A 19,506-nucleotide genomic window follows, 5' to 3' on the forward strand; every position below is an offset into this window, starting at 1 on the left:
ACTCAAAGAACCAATAAGATAAAGGACACGTAATTATCAAACTTATAAGTCTACTCAAAGAACCAATAAGATAAAGGACACGTAATTATCAAACTTATAAGTCTACTCAAAGAACCAATAAGATAAAGGACACGTAATTATCGAACTTATAAGTCTACTTAAAGAACCAATAAGATAAAGGACACGAAAGTAAAACCACCGTGAAGAACATGAGAATAAAAAGACACCCAGTTAACAATAACAGTTTTTGACTCTAATCCCTAATTAGATGTAACAAGCAGTAAAGAAAAAGAAACTTAGAAACTAAATAACATAAACAGTGAAAAGAAGTATAAATAATTACCCAAAACATCCACAAAATTTCCTGAATTTACAATTATCAAAACAGTAATTATCATAAAAACCCATAAATATACCAAAAATTAAAAACGAAGTAATAATCAAACTCTAAATGCAAATTTAAAGTAAAGTAACTTAGATGGTAAGAAAATTATAAAAATCTAATTTACCAAATATTGAGCAGAGAAGACATGAAAGACTTAAACTATTGTGTGCAGAAATTAGGTCAATCCACAGAAGCTCACAAGAACTCGCTAAATATGGGTATACCTAATAGGAGTGAGGAATACATCAAACTTCCCACAGATCTCTAACCCAGGAGATTACATGGAGGTGTGGTAACAGGTGGAAAGTGCTGTAGAAAGAAATTTACAAACAGTAGTTATATCCTTCCTCACAAAAAATCATAACGTGAAAGGAAGAAATTATTGGCTAAACATAAGACACAAACTCCACACAAACTACAGCCTGTGCTTCTCCAGCAGACATCGTCGACACTGAGATTTCGAAACTCGTGTCAGAACCATTGTCTACTGTCAAGAGAATTTCATCATCCACAATATTAAATATAAAGTTCATATAAACACATTAGAATTCGAAAAACAGAAATATTTCTAAAACAATGGAAATCAAACATAAGAAGTTGAAACTGATACAAATTTGTGATCAAGCACAATCAAAATTTTTTATTCTCATGGAGAGTGAGTTAAGACACATGTCTGTACACTAGAATGCCAATTGAGAAAGTGAGGATTACTCTAGAATGGTAGAGGGAGCTAGCTGCGCTAATGTAGAGGGTACAGTATGATTAGTGGAGAATAGTCACATGATCAGCACATATTCTGAAATGGCATGAAACTGATGGGGTATAAAAGATTGGTGTGCTGTTAGCGAAAAATTTAGCAATGCTTAGAGGGCAGTCCAGGATCAAAATGGCTTCGGGTGAGAGAGGTGAGACCATACAAAATTATTCAGTTATTTAGTCAAGATAGACTACAGAATAAACTGTAGATAGGTTCAATGTGTATCTCATGAAAACAAATACTTCATAATAAAAAATCTAAACACTTAGAGTAAATTATTCTCTTCACATTAATTTTAAGATAAGGACAAAATATAGAATACTATATCAGCTCTTTTGTGGAATCTCCCTCTCTACTAAGTTCTCATTCAATAATATATACATTTGAGTCTCACATCATATGTTATAAATAAATATCATAATACTTATTACGATTAACTAAGAAAACACAACAATGACTAAAATTATTATTTATCGATCAAGATAGAATTATCTGATTGTTACTATAATTCAGGTAGCAGAGATGATAGAACATTGATCCAAGAATGCTTAAGTCTAGATTGAGACATTGTTTAATATTCTTATCTGTTAAACCGGCACCCAACTATTAGTGAAGTCATTTCATCCCTGAAAGTGAAACTACAAGTGTGTGGTAGATTAATTTACCTGCAAACATTTGGTTGAGCTGTTAGCTTAGTGTCATAAATACATAAATGATTGAAGGACAGTCAGTGTGTGTAATGATTTTATATGATTACTGGACAGTTGCTGCCTTTTAAGCCATTATATTATGCTGTAAACACAAGGACAAAGCTTTATCTGTGTAGAATTGGTGGATGTAACTATCATCCAATATTTAGTGGTATTTCAAAGTTTCCTTTGTAGTAATTTTCTATAGCATGAAAATACATTTATCATCTGAATTATATTTCTTAATTCACAATAAATGAGTCTTTCGTAAGAAAGGCAACTAATCACAATGAATTAAAAATAAAAATTAATCTCTGCAAGCTTCCTTCTACATTCTGTAAAAGCATAACATTTTAATGATGGAATTTCTAAAATATACAATCAAAAACTACAAGTTCTAATGATAATCAGCCTTCCAAAGTACTAAACTAACTTAAAGTTAAACAGAGTAGTATTTGTTCTCAAACATTCACACTTGATACTTCATCCAATCTCACCAGTTATACAACTATACAAATCACAGCAAACACTATCAAACTGGAATATCTGAGGAGATAAAATATACATTGATTATATTTTATCAATATAGATATGCTTAAATTTTACAAATACATTATTTTATTTTTTAATTCATTATATAATTTCCTTTAACATTACACACACCTTCTTTTCTTCTGGTTTTTTCAGAACTCTTTCATCTTTCCTTTCTTGTTGCTCTTTGGGTTTGACTTTAAGTTTCTTTTCTTCTTCAGGTGCTTCATCAGGTTCAGGCTATAATAATATGCATAAATGATAAAATATACAACAAAGTAACCTTTACAGTTGGTCATTACTAAATCACTTGTTGTACAGTAACTGAAAACATCCTTCTTCACATACTATATGAAACTGTTTAAGGGATTCGAAAGGTTTTTATTTAGCTAGTCATACTGAATACATTAACAAAAAGAGTCTTGTGTAGGAGGTTAGAATTATGAGATCACCAGATTTGGTTATTTTGACAATGGTAACAAATTTATACTTCCGAATTATCACTCCCTAACTGCTATCATAAATCTTTAAACAAGTTGTTTACTATTAGTTAAAATTATTTGAATGTTACTGGAATGTATGATCCCTAATTCAGCTTCTTCGGAATACTACGATTTAATGAATACAAGAGGCCGAGAATAAATGTCTGTTTCTATTCTTGGCACTGTCTAAATAGTGTCCTTGCACAGTCAGAGCTGACAGTTTAATGCCTAAACAACTGTTTTTAGTTTTACCAAAAGCAAATAGTGTCAAAATGCTTATTCTCCTGAAGAAACAACAGTTTACAAATAAAACATTTATTTAAAAGCATTTAGCTGAAATAAGTAGAAAATGGAAAGCTAGAAAAAAACAGGATAAAAGCTTTGGGAAATAGTCTGAAAGAAAATAGGAGACATAAAGATTGATGAAATACAATAAGACATGCAGTATTTTTCTGGAAGCACTGACACATAAGAAAGTGCAACCAAGTAGTTACTGCCATAAATCATACAATGGAATTAAAGGTACTGTTACTGCTTATCATATGCTTTCAGAAAAATCTTATATTATAAAACTGATAAACTTTATAGCACAGGTGTTTTCAAAATAGAAATAATAATTTAATAAATGAAATAAGAACTTTGCATGAGGTGGCTAAGAAGTACTAAGTAATAGTACCTTTTAATAGAACTTAAGAAACCTCACTTAAGAAGTGAATCTGTTCAGTAAACAGCAAATTCATTTAGCAATACATTCTAAGTTATTGCAATCAGTTCACCACATGTTTCCCATTATTATGCACAGTTGAATCAAAGTTTAATTTTGTTAAAACATAACAAGACACAAACAAACCTTAAGATAGTAAAAATGACATACAAAACATAAAAGTTTAGTGTGGCTAATATATTATAAACAATGACTGCCATCACCACGTCACAAACTAAAGATTTTTGCTCACTACTACCAAATATATCAAAGTAAAAAATGACTGGTCTGATTTTAAAAGTTCTACATTTTATTTACAACTATATGAAATTAGATGTTAAAACAAACATTTAATCTGCAAACTTATTGATATAAAATGAAATCATTTTTAACAATCCATGCAAGAATAAAGGATTGGTTTTATTAATTAGGAAATCACCACAAAGTCTGAGCATGACGAGGCTGGCATATCTATTGGAATTTTTTTCAGCACACTGGTTAATCAGTCTTAGTTTGATTCTGTGTCAGAGTTAATGTACTTCTTAATTTATGTATCAGGCTTGCCAAACAATATTAAGTATTCATCATCTTACATAGGAATATCTTGATAATTTTAGTAAATTATAAATTTTCATGTGGATTAAAAAATCAAAAACATTATATTATCAATCTTTCTTTGTTTCAAGTTAAAATGTTCACTAATGTCTAATAATAGTATAGAAGAATAAGAAAATAGAATTCAAGTGTGTTTCATTTATTAAACGGAATAAATTATACTTGAGTGTCTGTTTAGAGTTAACCAATAATTTATGTTAATAACTGCTCTACCAACTATCACATATACAAAAAGTTAAAATTAAGTTTAATAAATTTCTAAAAAATTTTATCTGCTAGGCTGACTTCTAAAACATATATTTCTGGTTGTAATGTGTGCCAGTTAGATAACTCTATAATAAATGTTCTGTTCAGGTTCATAGGTATGCTAGTTGTGCATTGACCAGTTATCATTGTTTATTGTCAACTCCTAGGTTTCTGTTTCTTGAAAATACATGCATACAGCATAATACTGTAGATAATACTGAGTTAGTTACAAGTTACAGAGCTTTAGGAAAAACATTCGCCTACAATCTCATTCTCAACAAAATGTTTTGGTAATTCAACTACAACAAAAAGTTAAAAGTTAGTTGTTTTTATAACAATATCCTTTTCAGTTTATACAATTTTATTTAATTAAAACGTTTAACTATATTTTCATCAAAAGTACTATAATACCTTCATTAATGACGTGAAAAGAACAAAAAAAAACACTTTACAATTATTTTTACAAAGATTTGCAATAAAGAAATGCCACAGCTTATATACCAATAAAACTTAATGTTGCTGTTAACAGTTTCTAGATCTGTTGCTTAAATGTTTAGGTAAGAATTCTTAGTTCTAATATCAGAATAGAATAAACACTGCAAAAGCAATATATATATAGGTCATTAGAATCAAACGTTACATTTAACATCTTCAAAAACTAATTTTGTTTTTTGTGATTAAATGCAGTCTTTATGTTGTGCATGTAATTTGAGCCAATTATTTCCCAAACTGCATTTTCACTGAATACAAATATATATATAATTTTTCTAGTGGTTACTGGTCTTTTTTAGGCATTCATAGATATATCCAAGATTTTGAAAAGTGGGTATTCAATGTTGAAAAAGAGGTTTGACACAAAGCATGTTAGATATATCTGTTAACAGAAAGCCGTTAAGCACTTCTGATTATAACATACGAACAACCGTGGTATATCAGCTGAAAACAAAATCAGATCATACACTTCATGATAATCTCTATATAATTTTTAATCTATCTTGCAATTAATGCATACATAAGGAGTGTACAGATGATCTGTAATTATAAATACAAGAGTTACAATAGTTGTGGTGACAGTAACTGCAATAGGTTCATATACCAAGTATGTATACCAGTACCAGTATAGTCATTATTTTAAAGTCACGCATGATAATATTAGTTTTCAATTATAACTATAAAACTGCCTCCAGTGCACAGAAATTATTTGGGTGAAAAGCATGTCATAGTCACTCCTTCTGTGAAATGTTCTGATGCACCTTAAACATGAAACATCTTCACAACTGCCAAATGGTAAAATGTAACCAGAAAATCATGTCATAGTCACTCATTCTGTGAAATGTTCTGATGCACTTTAAACATGAAACATCTTCACAACTGCCAAGTGGTAAAATGTAACCAGAAAATCATGTCATAGTCACTCATTCTGTGAAATGGTCTGATGCACCTTAAACATCAAACATCTTCACAACTGCCAAGTGGTAAAATGTAACCAGAAATGCATGTCATAGTCACTCATTCTGTGAAATGTTCTGATGCACCTTGAACATGAAACATCTTCACAACTGCCAAGTGGTAAAATGTAACCAGAAAAGCATGTCATAGTCACTCATTCTGTGAAATGTTCTGATGCACCTTAAACATGAAACATCTTCACAACTGCCAAGTGGTAAAATGTAACCAGAAAAGCATGTCACAATCACTCATTCTGTGAAATGTTCTGATGCACTTTAAACATGAAACATCTTCACAACTGCCAAATGGTAAAATGTAACCAGAAAATCATGTCATAGTCACTCATTCTGTGAAATGTTCTGATGCACCTTAAACATGAAACATCTTCACAACTGCCAAGTGGTAAAATGTAACCAGAAAAGCATGTCATAGTCACTCATTCTGTGAAATGTTCTGATGCACCTTAAACATGAAACATCTTCACAACTGCCAAGTGGTAAAATGTAACCAGAAAATCATGCAAATACATCAGAACCTGTATGTTTTCAAGGAGCTCAGAAAGCTATCAGACACACCTATGTCAATGTTTCATTTCACAAGTAGGGTGCAGGGTGATATAGAAAATCTTGTTCCTAAAATTTATTATCTCCCACAGCTTCGAATAGATCAATTGTTTGGTATTTTACGTATTCAGTTTGCATATCAACCACAGTTGGTATACAATTATAGAAGCAACTATATTTTTTTCCTTTTATGATTTATTTTTATTTTAGGGGGGGGGCTAATATCTTGGACACGGATATGCCACTGGAGTTACTGTTTAGCTTTCTAAGTGAAACATACTTATATTTATGTTTAGAAAAAGTAGTGATGTAAAAAAATTAAACATAAAATTAGACCTGAAACAATTTTTGTTTGTCCAAGAAGTCGAAAGATGGGACTTTTGTTGCTGCAGTAACACTGCTAATATTTTATTTTATCAAAGCCTTGTAGATCCACTTCACTGGTAGGACACTCAGTAAACCTAGCATACAAGTTAGTGAAATTTAGATTTCCCTCTTCAAATCATTCAAATAGTTAGCTAACATATACCACACCATACTTTCTTTTAAGAAAACCCAGGATTGAATCCTTGTTGTTATCAATAAGTGACACTAGATCAGCAGCCAAAATACAGAATATAAATTAGTTACTGATTATTCTCCAGTACTAAAAATAATACTAACTAATTACTCACCAGACTTAACTGATCATATAAGCTAGTAATCATGAAATTTTTCTTATTTTTTTTAATGAACAGATTACAATGAGTATTCATTCTTTAAATTTTTTTTGGTGCAAAGAAACAAGAAGTGCACAAAAATATAGAGTTGTACTACAAAAAGAGTTGAAATACTCGTCAACTGATGGGGAATCTTTAAAGTTAATTAAAACAATGTAAGTTTAACAGCAATCCTATATTTCAAAGCAATAACTTGAACATAAACTTTATCTCAAGATTTTGAAATTATAACAAAGCTTCTTCATAAACAACATTTGCAGTTTGCTTTCTATCTAACAACAAAAAATATTTTGAGGTGATCCCACCCTTGAACACGTTACATCTCATTGGCAACGAAAAAAGCATGGTTGTTTGAGGAACAATCCAGCAACTTTCATACTTTGACCTTGAATCTCTTTAAAATATTCAACACTGTCTAAAGCATCAACCTGCCAAAATTGTTTGAGATTGACTTAATAGGCTTGGAGTAATTAACCAACAGGCTTTACAAAATATAAGTAGGGTTAAGTTCAATTCTGACCCCCTTAGGACATTTCCCATAGTTCATAGTGTTGACATACACATTTTGGTTGAGATTGGCCCAATAGGCTCAGAGGAGTTAGGGTGCAAACAAACACACATTTCATCTTTATATATATATATATATAGATTCTGTAATTTTTCTTTGTTAAATTTGTTTTCATATACAATGCTGCACAAGGAAAGCTGTAAGCAACATTCACAAACACAATTTAATCACTGCATGAAGCTATACCTAAAATGTCAATGAAAAAAACAATTAATAATCTGTGCACTATGTAGTTTTAAGTTCACATCTGGACAAATCAAACTAATAAAAATAATTAGACTATAAACACGTATATAATAATTAGTCTTAGTGAATCTGAAGTAAAGAAGATGTAAAGTACAGAAGTTCCAGAAAGATAAAGAAGAAGTGTACAGAGATAAAGTGAAAAGTGGAGATAGAGAAGGAGGATGGAAAGAAACAGAAAAAGTTTTTTTTTTCTCTCATCCTCCAACCTGTTTTTGTGGTTTTTTCACTTTTTGCAGGACAGGCCAGTCTGGGATTAACTGTGCCAAACCTTTCTGTCGGCCAGGCTCATCTCGTGAACTACGACGATCCTCAAGTTTCTACAATACAACACACATATATTGTTGACCAATACAAAAACATATGCCTGGCAGTAGATGAAATAGAATAATTAACAACTGGAAAAACAAAACAAGTATAGACATACGCAATTATTTTATTATAAGACAAGTAATTACACAAACATAACATCAAGTTATATGGCTGATACATGGTCTGTCTTCTTTGTTTACAAAGGTTCATCATGCAGGCAGCCACTTAATGAAAATAACATACAGAACAACATTTTTTTCAAATTTGAAGGTTTAAACAGATATATTTGAGGAAATATTGTCCTAGTCTAGTTATAAAATATTTTTCAAACATTATAAAACAAAAAAATAAACTAAAGTAGATAACAAAATGAGTATACTAACAGTCTAAGAATAAGTGACGCTATAATGCATTTGTGATGAAGTTCATAAATACATCATAAAGCAATAAATAACACTAAACAGAAAGAAAACTAATGCAAAAAACAAGAGGATGAAAATAAGGCATTCATTTCTAGTCTTGTTCCAAAATGTGAAAAAGTTATATTCTACTTTCTTGTTGCTCTTTCTGTGTGTTTATTTAATGTATTTGGTCCTATTCAATTTTATGTCTTACTTTGTTCACATTTTATACATGAGCTTCTTCAAGAATATTTTCACCAATATATATAACATTCAACTGTTAAAGAGTTACTATAGTGATACGCACACATATACAGACTATTACTTGAATTTTATAACTTTCGTTTACTTATTCAATTTGCTTTACTAAGAATATTTTATGTTTAGTTTTTCACAAAATTTATTTCAATAATCATTGAATTAACACTTAGTAAAATTAACTTTACATAAAAGAATAACTAAAACCATTTTAACATCTCAAAACAGTCAAAAGAACTGTTCACACTACTTAAAATAATTTTCACGAATTTGTACTTAAAAGAATCTTTTTTCTATTAAACAATTAAAATTAATACTTAATGAGCATATTCTCATGACAGAAGTTTTACAAATTAATCAGTAAATACTAAGTAAAAAATTAGTTAATAACATTTTATCACAGAATTATCAAGACTTTGTAGTTTTCATTGCAACACATTTCCAAACTTTATAACATAAAAATATATGGTAACATTATATTTAGAGATAATAACTATTTTGACATCTCTTTAAAGTAAATATGATCAGAAATAATAACTAACAATATATTCGTCCAGTCACAAAAAAGCAAAGAAATATATATTTAATCTATTTATTTCAAACTAAATAAGAGGAATCCTTGGACATTTTATTCCAAAAACATTAAATTAATTATAACTGTTTTCAGTTGCTTTGGAATTCTCAGAATAGTTTAAAACCACATTTATTTCATTTCAATGGTTAGCCGCGTCAAGTAATAAAAAAAAGGTTCCAAAAATATATTGCATCAACATTCGAAAATCATAATTTCACTTATCAGCTATTTAAAAAAAATTCCAAAAGTCAAAAGTTCAAGCCAGACCTACAATTTTTCAATCTATGTACTAAGAAAAAAACATTTTTTTTTTAACCTTCTTAAATCTAGCTGTCTTCCATGAAGCACATATATATTAATTTTAGAAAAAACAAAAAATACAAACTATAAAAAATTGGATATCTACTGAATATATATATGTTCTTTCTGCTCCTGGCTTTGATGAAGATTTCCTAAAAACGTCACAACATATATTCAAGTGATAAAATTTTTAAGCAAGGCTTTTTGACTTGAGGGTCTCACCCATAAAAGTTGCACATAAGCATCTATTTTTTAATCAACCACATCATGTACACTTCACGTGTTATATTATGATGACAATAAACAAACATATTATAAGTATCAAAATTTTATTTTTATTTTTTGAAAGAAATTAATATATAATAAAATTATTTTCTTATTCTAAATCTATAATACTGAGATGAATGGTTTCTGATACAAACAAGATGTATTCAAAGTTATCAGATAAAAGGAAGTTACCTTCTTTTCTTCTGGCTTTTTTGTAGGTTTCTCCTCTGGTTTTTTCACTGGTTTCTCTTCTTTCTTTTCTTCTGGCTTTTTTGTAGGTTTCTCCTCTGGTTTTTTCACTGGTTTCTCTTCTTTCTTTTCTTCTGGCTTTTTTGTAGGTTTCTCTTCTTTCTTTTCTTCTTTTTTCTCTGGTTTCTTTTTTTGAGGTTCTTTACAATTTTTTCAGAAAAAACGTTTTCAATTAATGATATATACAAACTAAAAATAAAACAGTTTGAATCCTTAAATAAAAGCAACAATTCATGTTAGTTTGACTTTTTCATCTAATCAGATTTCATGAAAACAAAGAATTAATATACAAAATATAGTTATTTTTTAGTTCTTTTAAATTTAGAAAGATTAAATAAAGGCCAATATTAAAAAACTCTGTATGCTTAAGATTGGCCAATAACTAAAAGTCATAATATAATTTGAAGTTAATATATAGTTATTATTTAGAGATAGCTTGAATCGGTTCTAATCATTATTCTCTCCATATTTTATCAGTCTCAATGAGGGTTCCTCACCACCAAAACAGTTATAGTTATTATTTAGAGATAGCTTGAATTGGTTCTAATCATTATTCTCTCCATACCTTATCAGTCTCAATGAGGGTTCCTCATCACCAAAACAGTTATAGTTATTATTCACATATTAAAAATATAAAAACAAATGGCCAGAATAAATATTCCATAAATTTAGAATTGGATAAAAATGAGAATTTGAAAAAACATTTGTCTTTAATCGTGAAGCAGAAATTTGGTCCATTTTCAAGTGAAGAGTTTAGCTTTTAACTAATATTTAATTTTACTGACAGATTATTACATTCATATCAAAAGATACATTTTTTTTTGCTAAATATAACTTTTTTAATTTTAGTTTTCATGGTGAAAAAAAAAATATGTTGTATTGCACAACTTTCTAACAATGAAATATGAAGAATACAGTAAATAATAAGGTGTTTGTGTGCTTTTATTTATACTACAAATCACAACAAACTTAATGAAAAGACTTGCCTACTGAAACAATTGAAGGCAAACAATTAGAAATAATAACTAAATAAGCATATAATAAAACTGGTTACACTTTGGAAAGTTATAATAATACTCAGTGTTTGATGTATATTATTGAAAACAAAATGATTAAACTTTTCATTAAAACTAATAATGCTTCTAATATTTCACAGTGTAAAAACCAGTATTACATAAATGGACACTTGCACATGCAACCACATATATTATAGACAATTCTACATCTATACCTTTCACAATAATGCTTCTAATATTTCACAGTGTAAAAACCTGTGTTACATGAATGGACACTTACACATGCAACCACATATATTATAGACAATTCTACATCTATACCTTTCACAATAACGCTTCTGATATTTCACAGTATAAAAACCAGTGTTACATAAATGGACACTTACACATGCAATCACATATATTATAGACAATTCTACATCTATACCTTTCACAATAACGCTTCTAATATTTCACAGTATAAAAACCTGTGTTACATAAATGGACACTTACACATGCAATCACATATATTATAGACAATTCTACATCAATACCTTTCACAATAATGCTTCTAATATTTCACAGTGTAAAAACCAGTGTTACATAAATGGACACTTACACATGCAATCACATATATTATAGACAAGTCTACATCTATACCTTTCACAATTAGTTCTGCTGAACTTTCTTCTTTTCCAAATTCATTTACAATTTCAACTGAATAGGTGCCAGAAAACTCAACAGTCGTGCTAGTAATGGTAAGAATAGCTGTTGACCCATCAAAGGATATCTTATATTCTCGAGACTCTCTGATGGATCTTTTGTTTCTAGAATAAAGAAAAAAGTAAGTAAATAATTAGAGTTCCTAAAATTAAAATATGATTATTTAAAAATACTTATTTTTTCATTGACTAATCTCTTTACAGTTCTTTTTACTTTTACTAGAACACAGTATAGATAAATACAGGAATACTATTTATCTGTACCAAATGGATGTTGCTATATGCCTGATGTTAGTCTAGGTATACTACTCACCTGTACCAAATGGATGTTGCTTTCTGCCTGATGTTAGTCTAAATATACTAGTTACCTGTAATTAGTAGATGTTGCTTTCTGCTTTATGATATCTAGGAATACTACTCACTTGTACCAAGAGACTGTTATTTTCTGTTTGGAATCAACTTTACACACAAACTCTGCTGGATTTCCAGCTTCCACAGTCTGAAAGAAATACGATAATATCTCTCATACCAAACCTTGAATACTTTATGCCCTAGTTAAATTATCTAATACCTTAGAAAATATTCAATCTCCTTCAAGATAAATAAAAAACACCATATTCCCTAAGCATAATTCATTTAGGGAGATGAGAGATGTAACTACAAAAATGTTTCTACAGTCCTACGATATCTTGTGAAAACTAATACGCACTGTTGCTTGTGGCTTAAAAAAAGGTATTTTTGTTTCACATTGAAAAGGTAAGGCATGATTATAGAGAGTATGTTATTCAAAAAACTGATAATTTCTGATAACTCTGAGTGGTAAAATTTTGATAGTATCATTGCCTAGCAATAAGTCCTTGATACTCTTATCATCTAATGATAAGATTGTTACGATATATTATTTCTAGATTTAATCATAATAACTACAGTAGCATCTAATAGTCAGAATAGAGCTAATACAAATTTATAAAAATTTTGCCAGCAACATTTACAACCCAGACAACTGAAATGCATAAATAAACCACAACAGATCTTTCTAAAAAGAAGCCAGAAAAGTCTTAAGTTTTCTCATACATGACAAAAATTATCATAAGCCTACAAGTCATATTACACTTATGGTATTTTCTTGGTGGTGTCATACTAGGCTTAATTTATTCTATGTTGTCATATACAGAATACCAACACTCAAATAAGGACGAAAAAAAAATTTGTTTTTTTTGAATTTCATGCATTTTTAAGACAATTATCATCACAATAGCCACAATCTGCTCATAAATACTGTTACACACGGTAAGAGTCCAGGGCTGAAATCTAAAATAATATAGCTCATCTAACGAAAATCTGCCATTATTTCAAACATGCCACTACTTTTGTTTGTATGTTTTAACAAAGATCCTGTGAAATGTTAGTCTAAATTCAAAGCTATTTTGCCAAGGGAACAAAATGTATAACTTCAAATATGTAGCCATTAACATTAACTTAGCAGGAAGGTATGTAATTAGTAGTTAAAAGCAAATTAAAGTTCATCAACCCCACCAACAACAGTGGTATGAACTAACAAACAAACTCCTTTTTAGTTAAAAGAAATAGATAAGATTTTATGGGCTAAGTTACAGTCATTTTCAAAGATGAATTTTACACTGCATGTCTACTATTACTAATGAATAAAGTAATACAACAAAGGTTCCATTTGTCTCATGCCCTGACAACTACGTTTGGCTGCCAAAATATAAGGTTAAGAACACATTACTCCTCAAATTTCACACTTCTTATGACTATGTGTCATAGCTGTAGGTACCTTAGCCAATACTGACAATTTTGTATTGTACATTCAAAAAATGTTTCCAGTGTCATAGAAAAAGTGCAATATTTTTATTTAATTTTAGAAGAGTTTCAATTCTACTTTAAATACTTTACAATGACCTGAAAAATATTAAAGACTTTTTATTTAAAAACAAATTGAGAGAGGCCCCTTGGACCAATGGTTTTCAGTGCCTATTTTTTACAGGAATCAACTCATTTAACCAATGGCCTTTTGATAGGAATGTTTGAGACTAATATTTTTTTACACTATATTGAAAATCCACAATGTCACTTTTGGAAATAATATGAAGTTTTCATTATGAGATCAGCTTAGGGCATTGCATTTTTAACATACCAAGTAGCAGGGCCTTTTTCCTGCCCCACAACTGAAGACAAAATTTGACACTATGTTTGATGTAACACTTGTAGAGCAAATTTGTAAAACCTTTACTTATTGAGCTTTTAACCCTAATTCCATTACAGGCTGTAAGAAAAATGTTCATTTTTATAGCTAGTGTGTCCTCATATATTGATATTTTGCTTGCAAATGATGGTTTCTAGAAAAAATGTTGGGCCCTTTTTGAAAGTTTGCCCGCCACTAAAAAATCCTTTAAAAAATGCCCTGGCTTACAGAAAGACTAGTAAGACTGGCATTAACAAGAGAAATGTATGTAGTTGGATCAGTAACAATGATTTACCCGTATCTGGTGGAAAAAGGATTAAAATATCTGTTCTTTGGGTTAAGACACATTCCATTCAAAAACCCCAATATATATTCTCTTTGTAATTGTTTAATAAAGGTTACCTGTGGCTTTAGGCCTTGGACAATCTTGGGTTTTTCTCCTTTGGGAACTCTATAGAAAAACAAAATTCTTTAAAAATCCTCAACTCATGATAGGGTGTCACTCCACTTGTTTATTTAGAGTTTAAGCAAGTGAAATGTACATGTTAGATCTCATCTCTGTTGAGGTATAATTTTAGTTAAGATGAAACAATTTAGAAAGTGATATGCTAAGATGACTTTCTTTCCTCTAAGAAACTGGAAATACTTGAAGCTTTTGTTTTTCCATAGTTCTTGTTTTGTTCATTTTTTTTTATAATTGAGAGCTGTGAAGTTTTCAAAAGAACTAAAAATAACAGCCATTGATGCTAATACCAATACACAGTAAATAACGTACATTAAGTAACACTTAAAATACTGTGGGTAGTTTCCTATTATTGTCAAAAAAGTTTTGAAAGAATTTCAAAAATGTGTAATTTCAATCTAACACTAGATCTTTGTTTTATATTAACTTCAACAACATAAAATCTATAAGCATATATATATATATCATAATGGTTCTCTTCTGCACACTAGATGCCATCTGAAAATAAAATGTACTTACTTTTCATCTTTTTTCTTTTCTTCAGGAGGTTCTATAAGAAATAATATATAACAAAAGCATAAAATAAGTATATTTACAATTCCTAATTGTAAATCAAGAACAATATTTGAAAGTAATTTGATTGAAAAATTGTACCTGTTGCCAAGATAAAAGTTAACATTTTCCTAAACTAAAAATGTATTTCCAATAGGTACGCACCCCCCCTCACAAAAAGCTTTCTCAACTTACACTGCCCTCTATCGATGCAAATTTTTGCTCATCACTAACCTTGATACTCCCACTTACCTCTGCATACTAACATGGAAATGATTATGCAACAGCCCTCCACCAATAGATGCTGTTGTGTGTTGTGCAAGTAACTTCTTTAGAAAGTGTGTAACACAACTGTACCCATTAGTAGGCTAACTTATAATTATGCATACTATAACTTTACCTGTAAAATGCATACTTGGCATAATATATGTTGTTGTTTTCTTCTCCCAGAAGGTCCAATGCAAAAGGACAGTTGTGGTTAAATGTCAGTTCTTTGTGGCCCATATGGCAAAATCCAAGAAATTGGATACTAAATTTCTCAACAAATCAGCAAACAAGCCAAGTGTACTACCCTCTTTACATTATACTAGAATTGTACAAAGACTTTTTTGGATAACCCAGCATGAAGTTTCATGAAAAGAACCCCCAAACAAATTTGAATAGATCTCACTAATATATATAAAAGATGGAAGACAGATCATCAAACTGATACTTGATCAGTCCAATCATATTAAAATACTCACTATCAAACAGCTTGTAAAACCTAACAAAATCTATTCCACCTAATCTTTTTGCTGCTGTGCTTCTGTTCTCTAAAAGATCAGTCACATCCATTTTTTGACAACTCTGATCTGGTATTTCATCTTTGCATCATCTAACACTTGGCATAAAATAGATAAAAACTGGTTTCCATCCAGGTTACTTTTACAAAAACTGGGAGGACAGTTTCACTCATAATACTTCAGTTCATGCTTTAACAGTCAACTGACTATATTTTCCACAGCTGTTGCTTATTAATATGGTGTTCAGTGCTTATACAATTTGGTTTACTCAAGAGTGTACAAAGATTGTAATGTGGAAGAGAAGCACAGCTGGGATCACTTCTATAAGTTTTGCTGTCATTTGGAGAAGGGATCATTGTGCACAAAGCATTTAGAATAATAGTAATGTTGACACAATCTTTGGCAGGAGTTTTGTTTCTTTGAAGGCACCTTCTTATGTCATTTTGGATGGGCCTGATAATCTGCTTCTTTCTTTAGGTTCACACTTCACAGGCATAAGGCACATCTGTATTCTTTCAGCATGACTGACTGGTGTCTAGCTAACATTATCTCAGTGTGAGCCTTATAACAGTTTGCTAGTAATCAATGCGGCAAACATCAATAGTTCAATAACTACAAAAGTGTCCCATTTTTATCCAATACATTGTATTGGCCTGATTATAGGGCAATCTAATAAAAGGCAACCCCCATTTTCAGAAACCATGGGAAAGAAAAAACTGACTGTCATAATGTCCTAATTTTAGGTTTTCAAAATCAATACTGTAACTTAACAGCCTACAGGTGGATTAGTTGCAAGAATTAGCGATGACCTTGAGCAAAGATCTGGTATGCATGCGTAGATGGATGCCATCTGGACATTCAGGAATGCTAGAGTAGGGGTACTGTAACTCAACAGCCTACAGTGGATAGTTGCAAGAATTAGCGATGACCTTGAGCAAACATCTGGTATGCATGTGTAGATGGATGACATCTGGACATTCAGGAATGCTAGAGTAGGGGTACTGTAACTCAACAGCCTACAGGTGGATTAGTTGCAAGAATTAGCGATGACCTTGAGTGAACATCTGGTATGCATGCGTAGATGGATGCCATCTGGACATTCAGGAATGCTAGAGTAGGGGTACTGTAACTCAACAGCCTACAGGTGGATTAGTTGCAAGAATTAGCGATGACCTTGAGCAAAGATCTGGTATGCATGCGTAGATGGATGCCATCTGGACATTCAGGAATGGTAGAGTAGGGGTAAGGGGGCATGTGGTTGGACATCTGGTATGCATGCGTAGATGGATACCATCTGGACATTCATGAATGCTACAGTAGGGGTAAGGGGGCATGTGGTTGGCCACCATTATAAGGCAACTAGGAATTTCACAGCATAATTATTCATCAAAAAACATCATCTTGTAATTGGGCCAATATGGTAACTCGAAAATAAGACAAAAGATGGATATTCGTACTTAAGCATACATAAGTTTTTATACCAAAACAGACAAGACCATCCTTTAAGCAATATCATTTCTTTTGATATTTATTTGATCTAATAATTATGACTAGCATAATGAAAATTGGATATCTGTGAATATGATAATAGACAAGTTCATTTCTCCAAATATACCTTATGTAACTTTCATTAAAGGTAAAACAACTTCCACAGTAAATATATACTTTTATTGGCTGTCACTTGTAAGCAAAATTCCCATTTTATAGACCCTTGTTTTTTCAGACAAGTTTATTTCTTGGCATTTTAATTATGCATCTTTATCATGAAGGTGGAGTTGAATGAATTTTTCGAAAAGTATGAAAATGTAGAAAATTTTCTGAAAGATTTTAAGTACTACTTTTAAAAAAACCTCACACTGCAATGTGCACATAAATATTGTCTATATATTAGATTTATTACACAGTATTCTTAAGATTAAAACTAACACTGGTAGATAACATTTAAAGCTACGAATGGGTAAAAATCTTGTTTTGTGTTTCTAATGTTTAAAATTTTCCAATGCTAAGATTCAAGACAAATGTAACAGATCAGAGTATATTTCAATTAAGTATCAAATAAAGTGCTACCGTTAATTCTTTCTTTTATCTTACCTTCGAGATCCACCTGGATAGGTTGAGAAGTAACTTCACCTTTTTCATTTTTAGCCATCAGTTTGTAGTTACCCTTATCTGCTGCAGTAGGTTTATCAATCTCAAGAGCAATAGCATATTCTCCTTTAGAAATTTCTCGAATCTGGATAGAGTGGCGTGAGTCTTCACGTACAGTAGATGCCTCTTTGTACCAAATACATTTAGGTTTGGCAGCTGATTGGACATGACACTCAATAACAATTTTCTTTTGTCGATCTCTTTTGACAATTTTGGGTTTTTCTTTAATGACAGGAGCCACTGTAATAATTATATACAAGGGAGATATTAGTATAAAATTATAAAGTGGTTTACATTAACACACCATAATAAGCCTTGCAGGTTACAAAACATGCATAAAATAGCATTTATTTAAATTGTTTTCATAAATGTTGGAACTTAAAAATAGAATAAGTTAAAGACATCTGTTAGTGTCAATTTTCGTTTTAAAAGAAAATAAGGCCCAGCATGGCCAGGTGGTTAGGGCGTTTGACTCGCAATCTGAGGGTCGCAAGTTCTAATCACCATCACACCAAACATGCTCATCCTTTCAGCCATGGGGGCGTTATAATGTGACGGTCAATCCCACTATTCCTTGGTAAAATAGTAGCCCAAGAGTTGGCAGTGGGTGGTGATGACTAGCTACCTTCCCTCTAGTCTTACACTACTAAATTAGGGACGGCTAACTCAGATAGCCCTCGTGTAGCTTTGCACGAAATTCAAAACAAAACAAAAGAAACAAACAGAAAATGCTGAAAATAATTCATATAAAATATATGAACATCTTATTAATAGGACAAACTAAAATTAAGCTTTCCACATGTATTTAACTAACCCTTGTGAAACGTTATTTTACACATACCTAAATTTCAATGTACATACACTAGCTTTTTTCTATTGTCATGAAATTATGCAGAAATTTAATTTACTACTATTTTCAACAGTCATATCTGCTGCAATTTACTGTAAGAGATTTCTAACTTACAATTACGCTACTCATATTAAGAGGAAAAATATCTTACAATGGTTGTTGATTTACAATAAAATTAAACTCTTAATATGTATTGTGAAAAAGTGTACTTAAGTCAACAACACTATGCAAAAGAAAAGCCTAGTGACTGCAGAAAGCAAACAGTAACACGTGTGACAATGTAACAAGAAATATTCCTAACACTATATGAAAGAAAAACATCATAGAAAGCTACTCATCATATTCATATTGTTACGTATCTGCTTGTTTGTTAATTTCCAGTAGAAATTCTTTCCGAAGAACTTCAGTGATACAAGTCCTGTCTTGATTAAAACTAGTTTATTCTTTCTTGATACAACTTTTAGTAATACACAGAAT

At 30.7% G+C, this 19,506-nt stretch overlaps 1 protein-coding gene across 1 annotated transcript in view; it reads right to left on the reverse strand.

Annotated features, from left to right (window-relative positions):
• LOC106471592 (muscle M-line assembly protein unc-89-like) overlaps window positions 1-19,506 on the reverse strand; it is a gene marked incomplete at its 3' end in the record, with an annotated part of 69,587 nt that overhangs the window by 14,261 nt on the left and 35,820 nt on the right. The window contains exons 13-20 of the mRNA XM_022400209.1: window positions 18,123-18,419; window positions 15,217-15,247; window positions 14,637-14,685; window positions 12,451-12,527; window positions 11,967-12,133; window positions 10,255-10,451; window positions 8,160-8,270; window positions 2,495-2,602 (exon numbers count right to left, since the gene is read on the reverse strand). Of these exons, the coding sequence (XP_022255917.1) occupies window positions 2,495-2,602; window positions 8,160-8,270; window positions 10,255-10,451; window positions 11,967-12,133; window positions 12,451-12,527; window positions 14,637-14,685; window positions 15,217-15,247; window positions 18,123-18,419 (1,037 nt within the window). The remainder of the gene's footprint in view (window positions 1-2,494; window positions 2,603-8,159; window positions 8,271-10,254; window positions 10,452-11,966; window positions 12,134-12,450; window positions 12,528-14,636; window positions 14,686-15,216; window positions 15,248-18,122; window positions 18,420-19,506) is intronic.

Source organism: Limulus polyphemus, unplaced genomic scaffold (genome assembly GCF_000517525.1).
Source record: "Limulus polyphemus unplaced genomic scaffold, Limulus_polyphemus-2.1.2 Scaffold4718, whole genome shotgun sequence".
Lineage (NCBI taxonomy): Eukaryota > Metazoa > Arthropoda > Merostomata > Xiphosura > Limulidae > Limulus > Limulus polyphemus.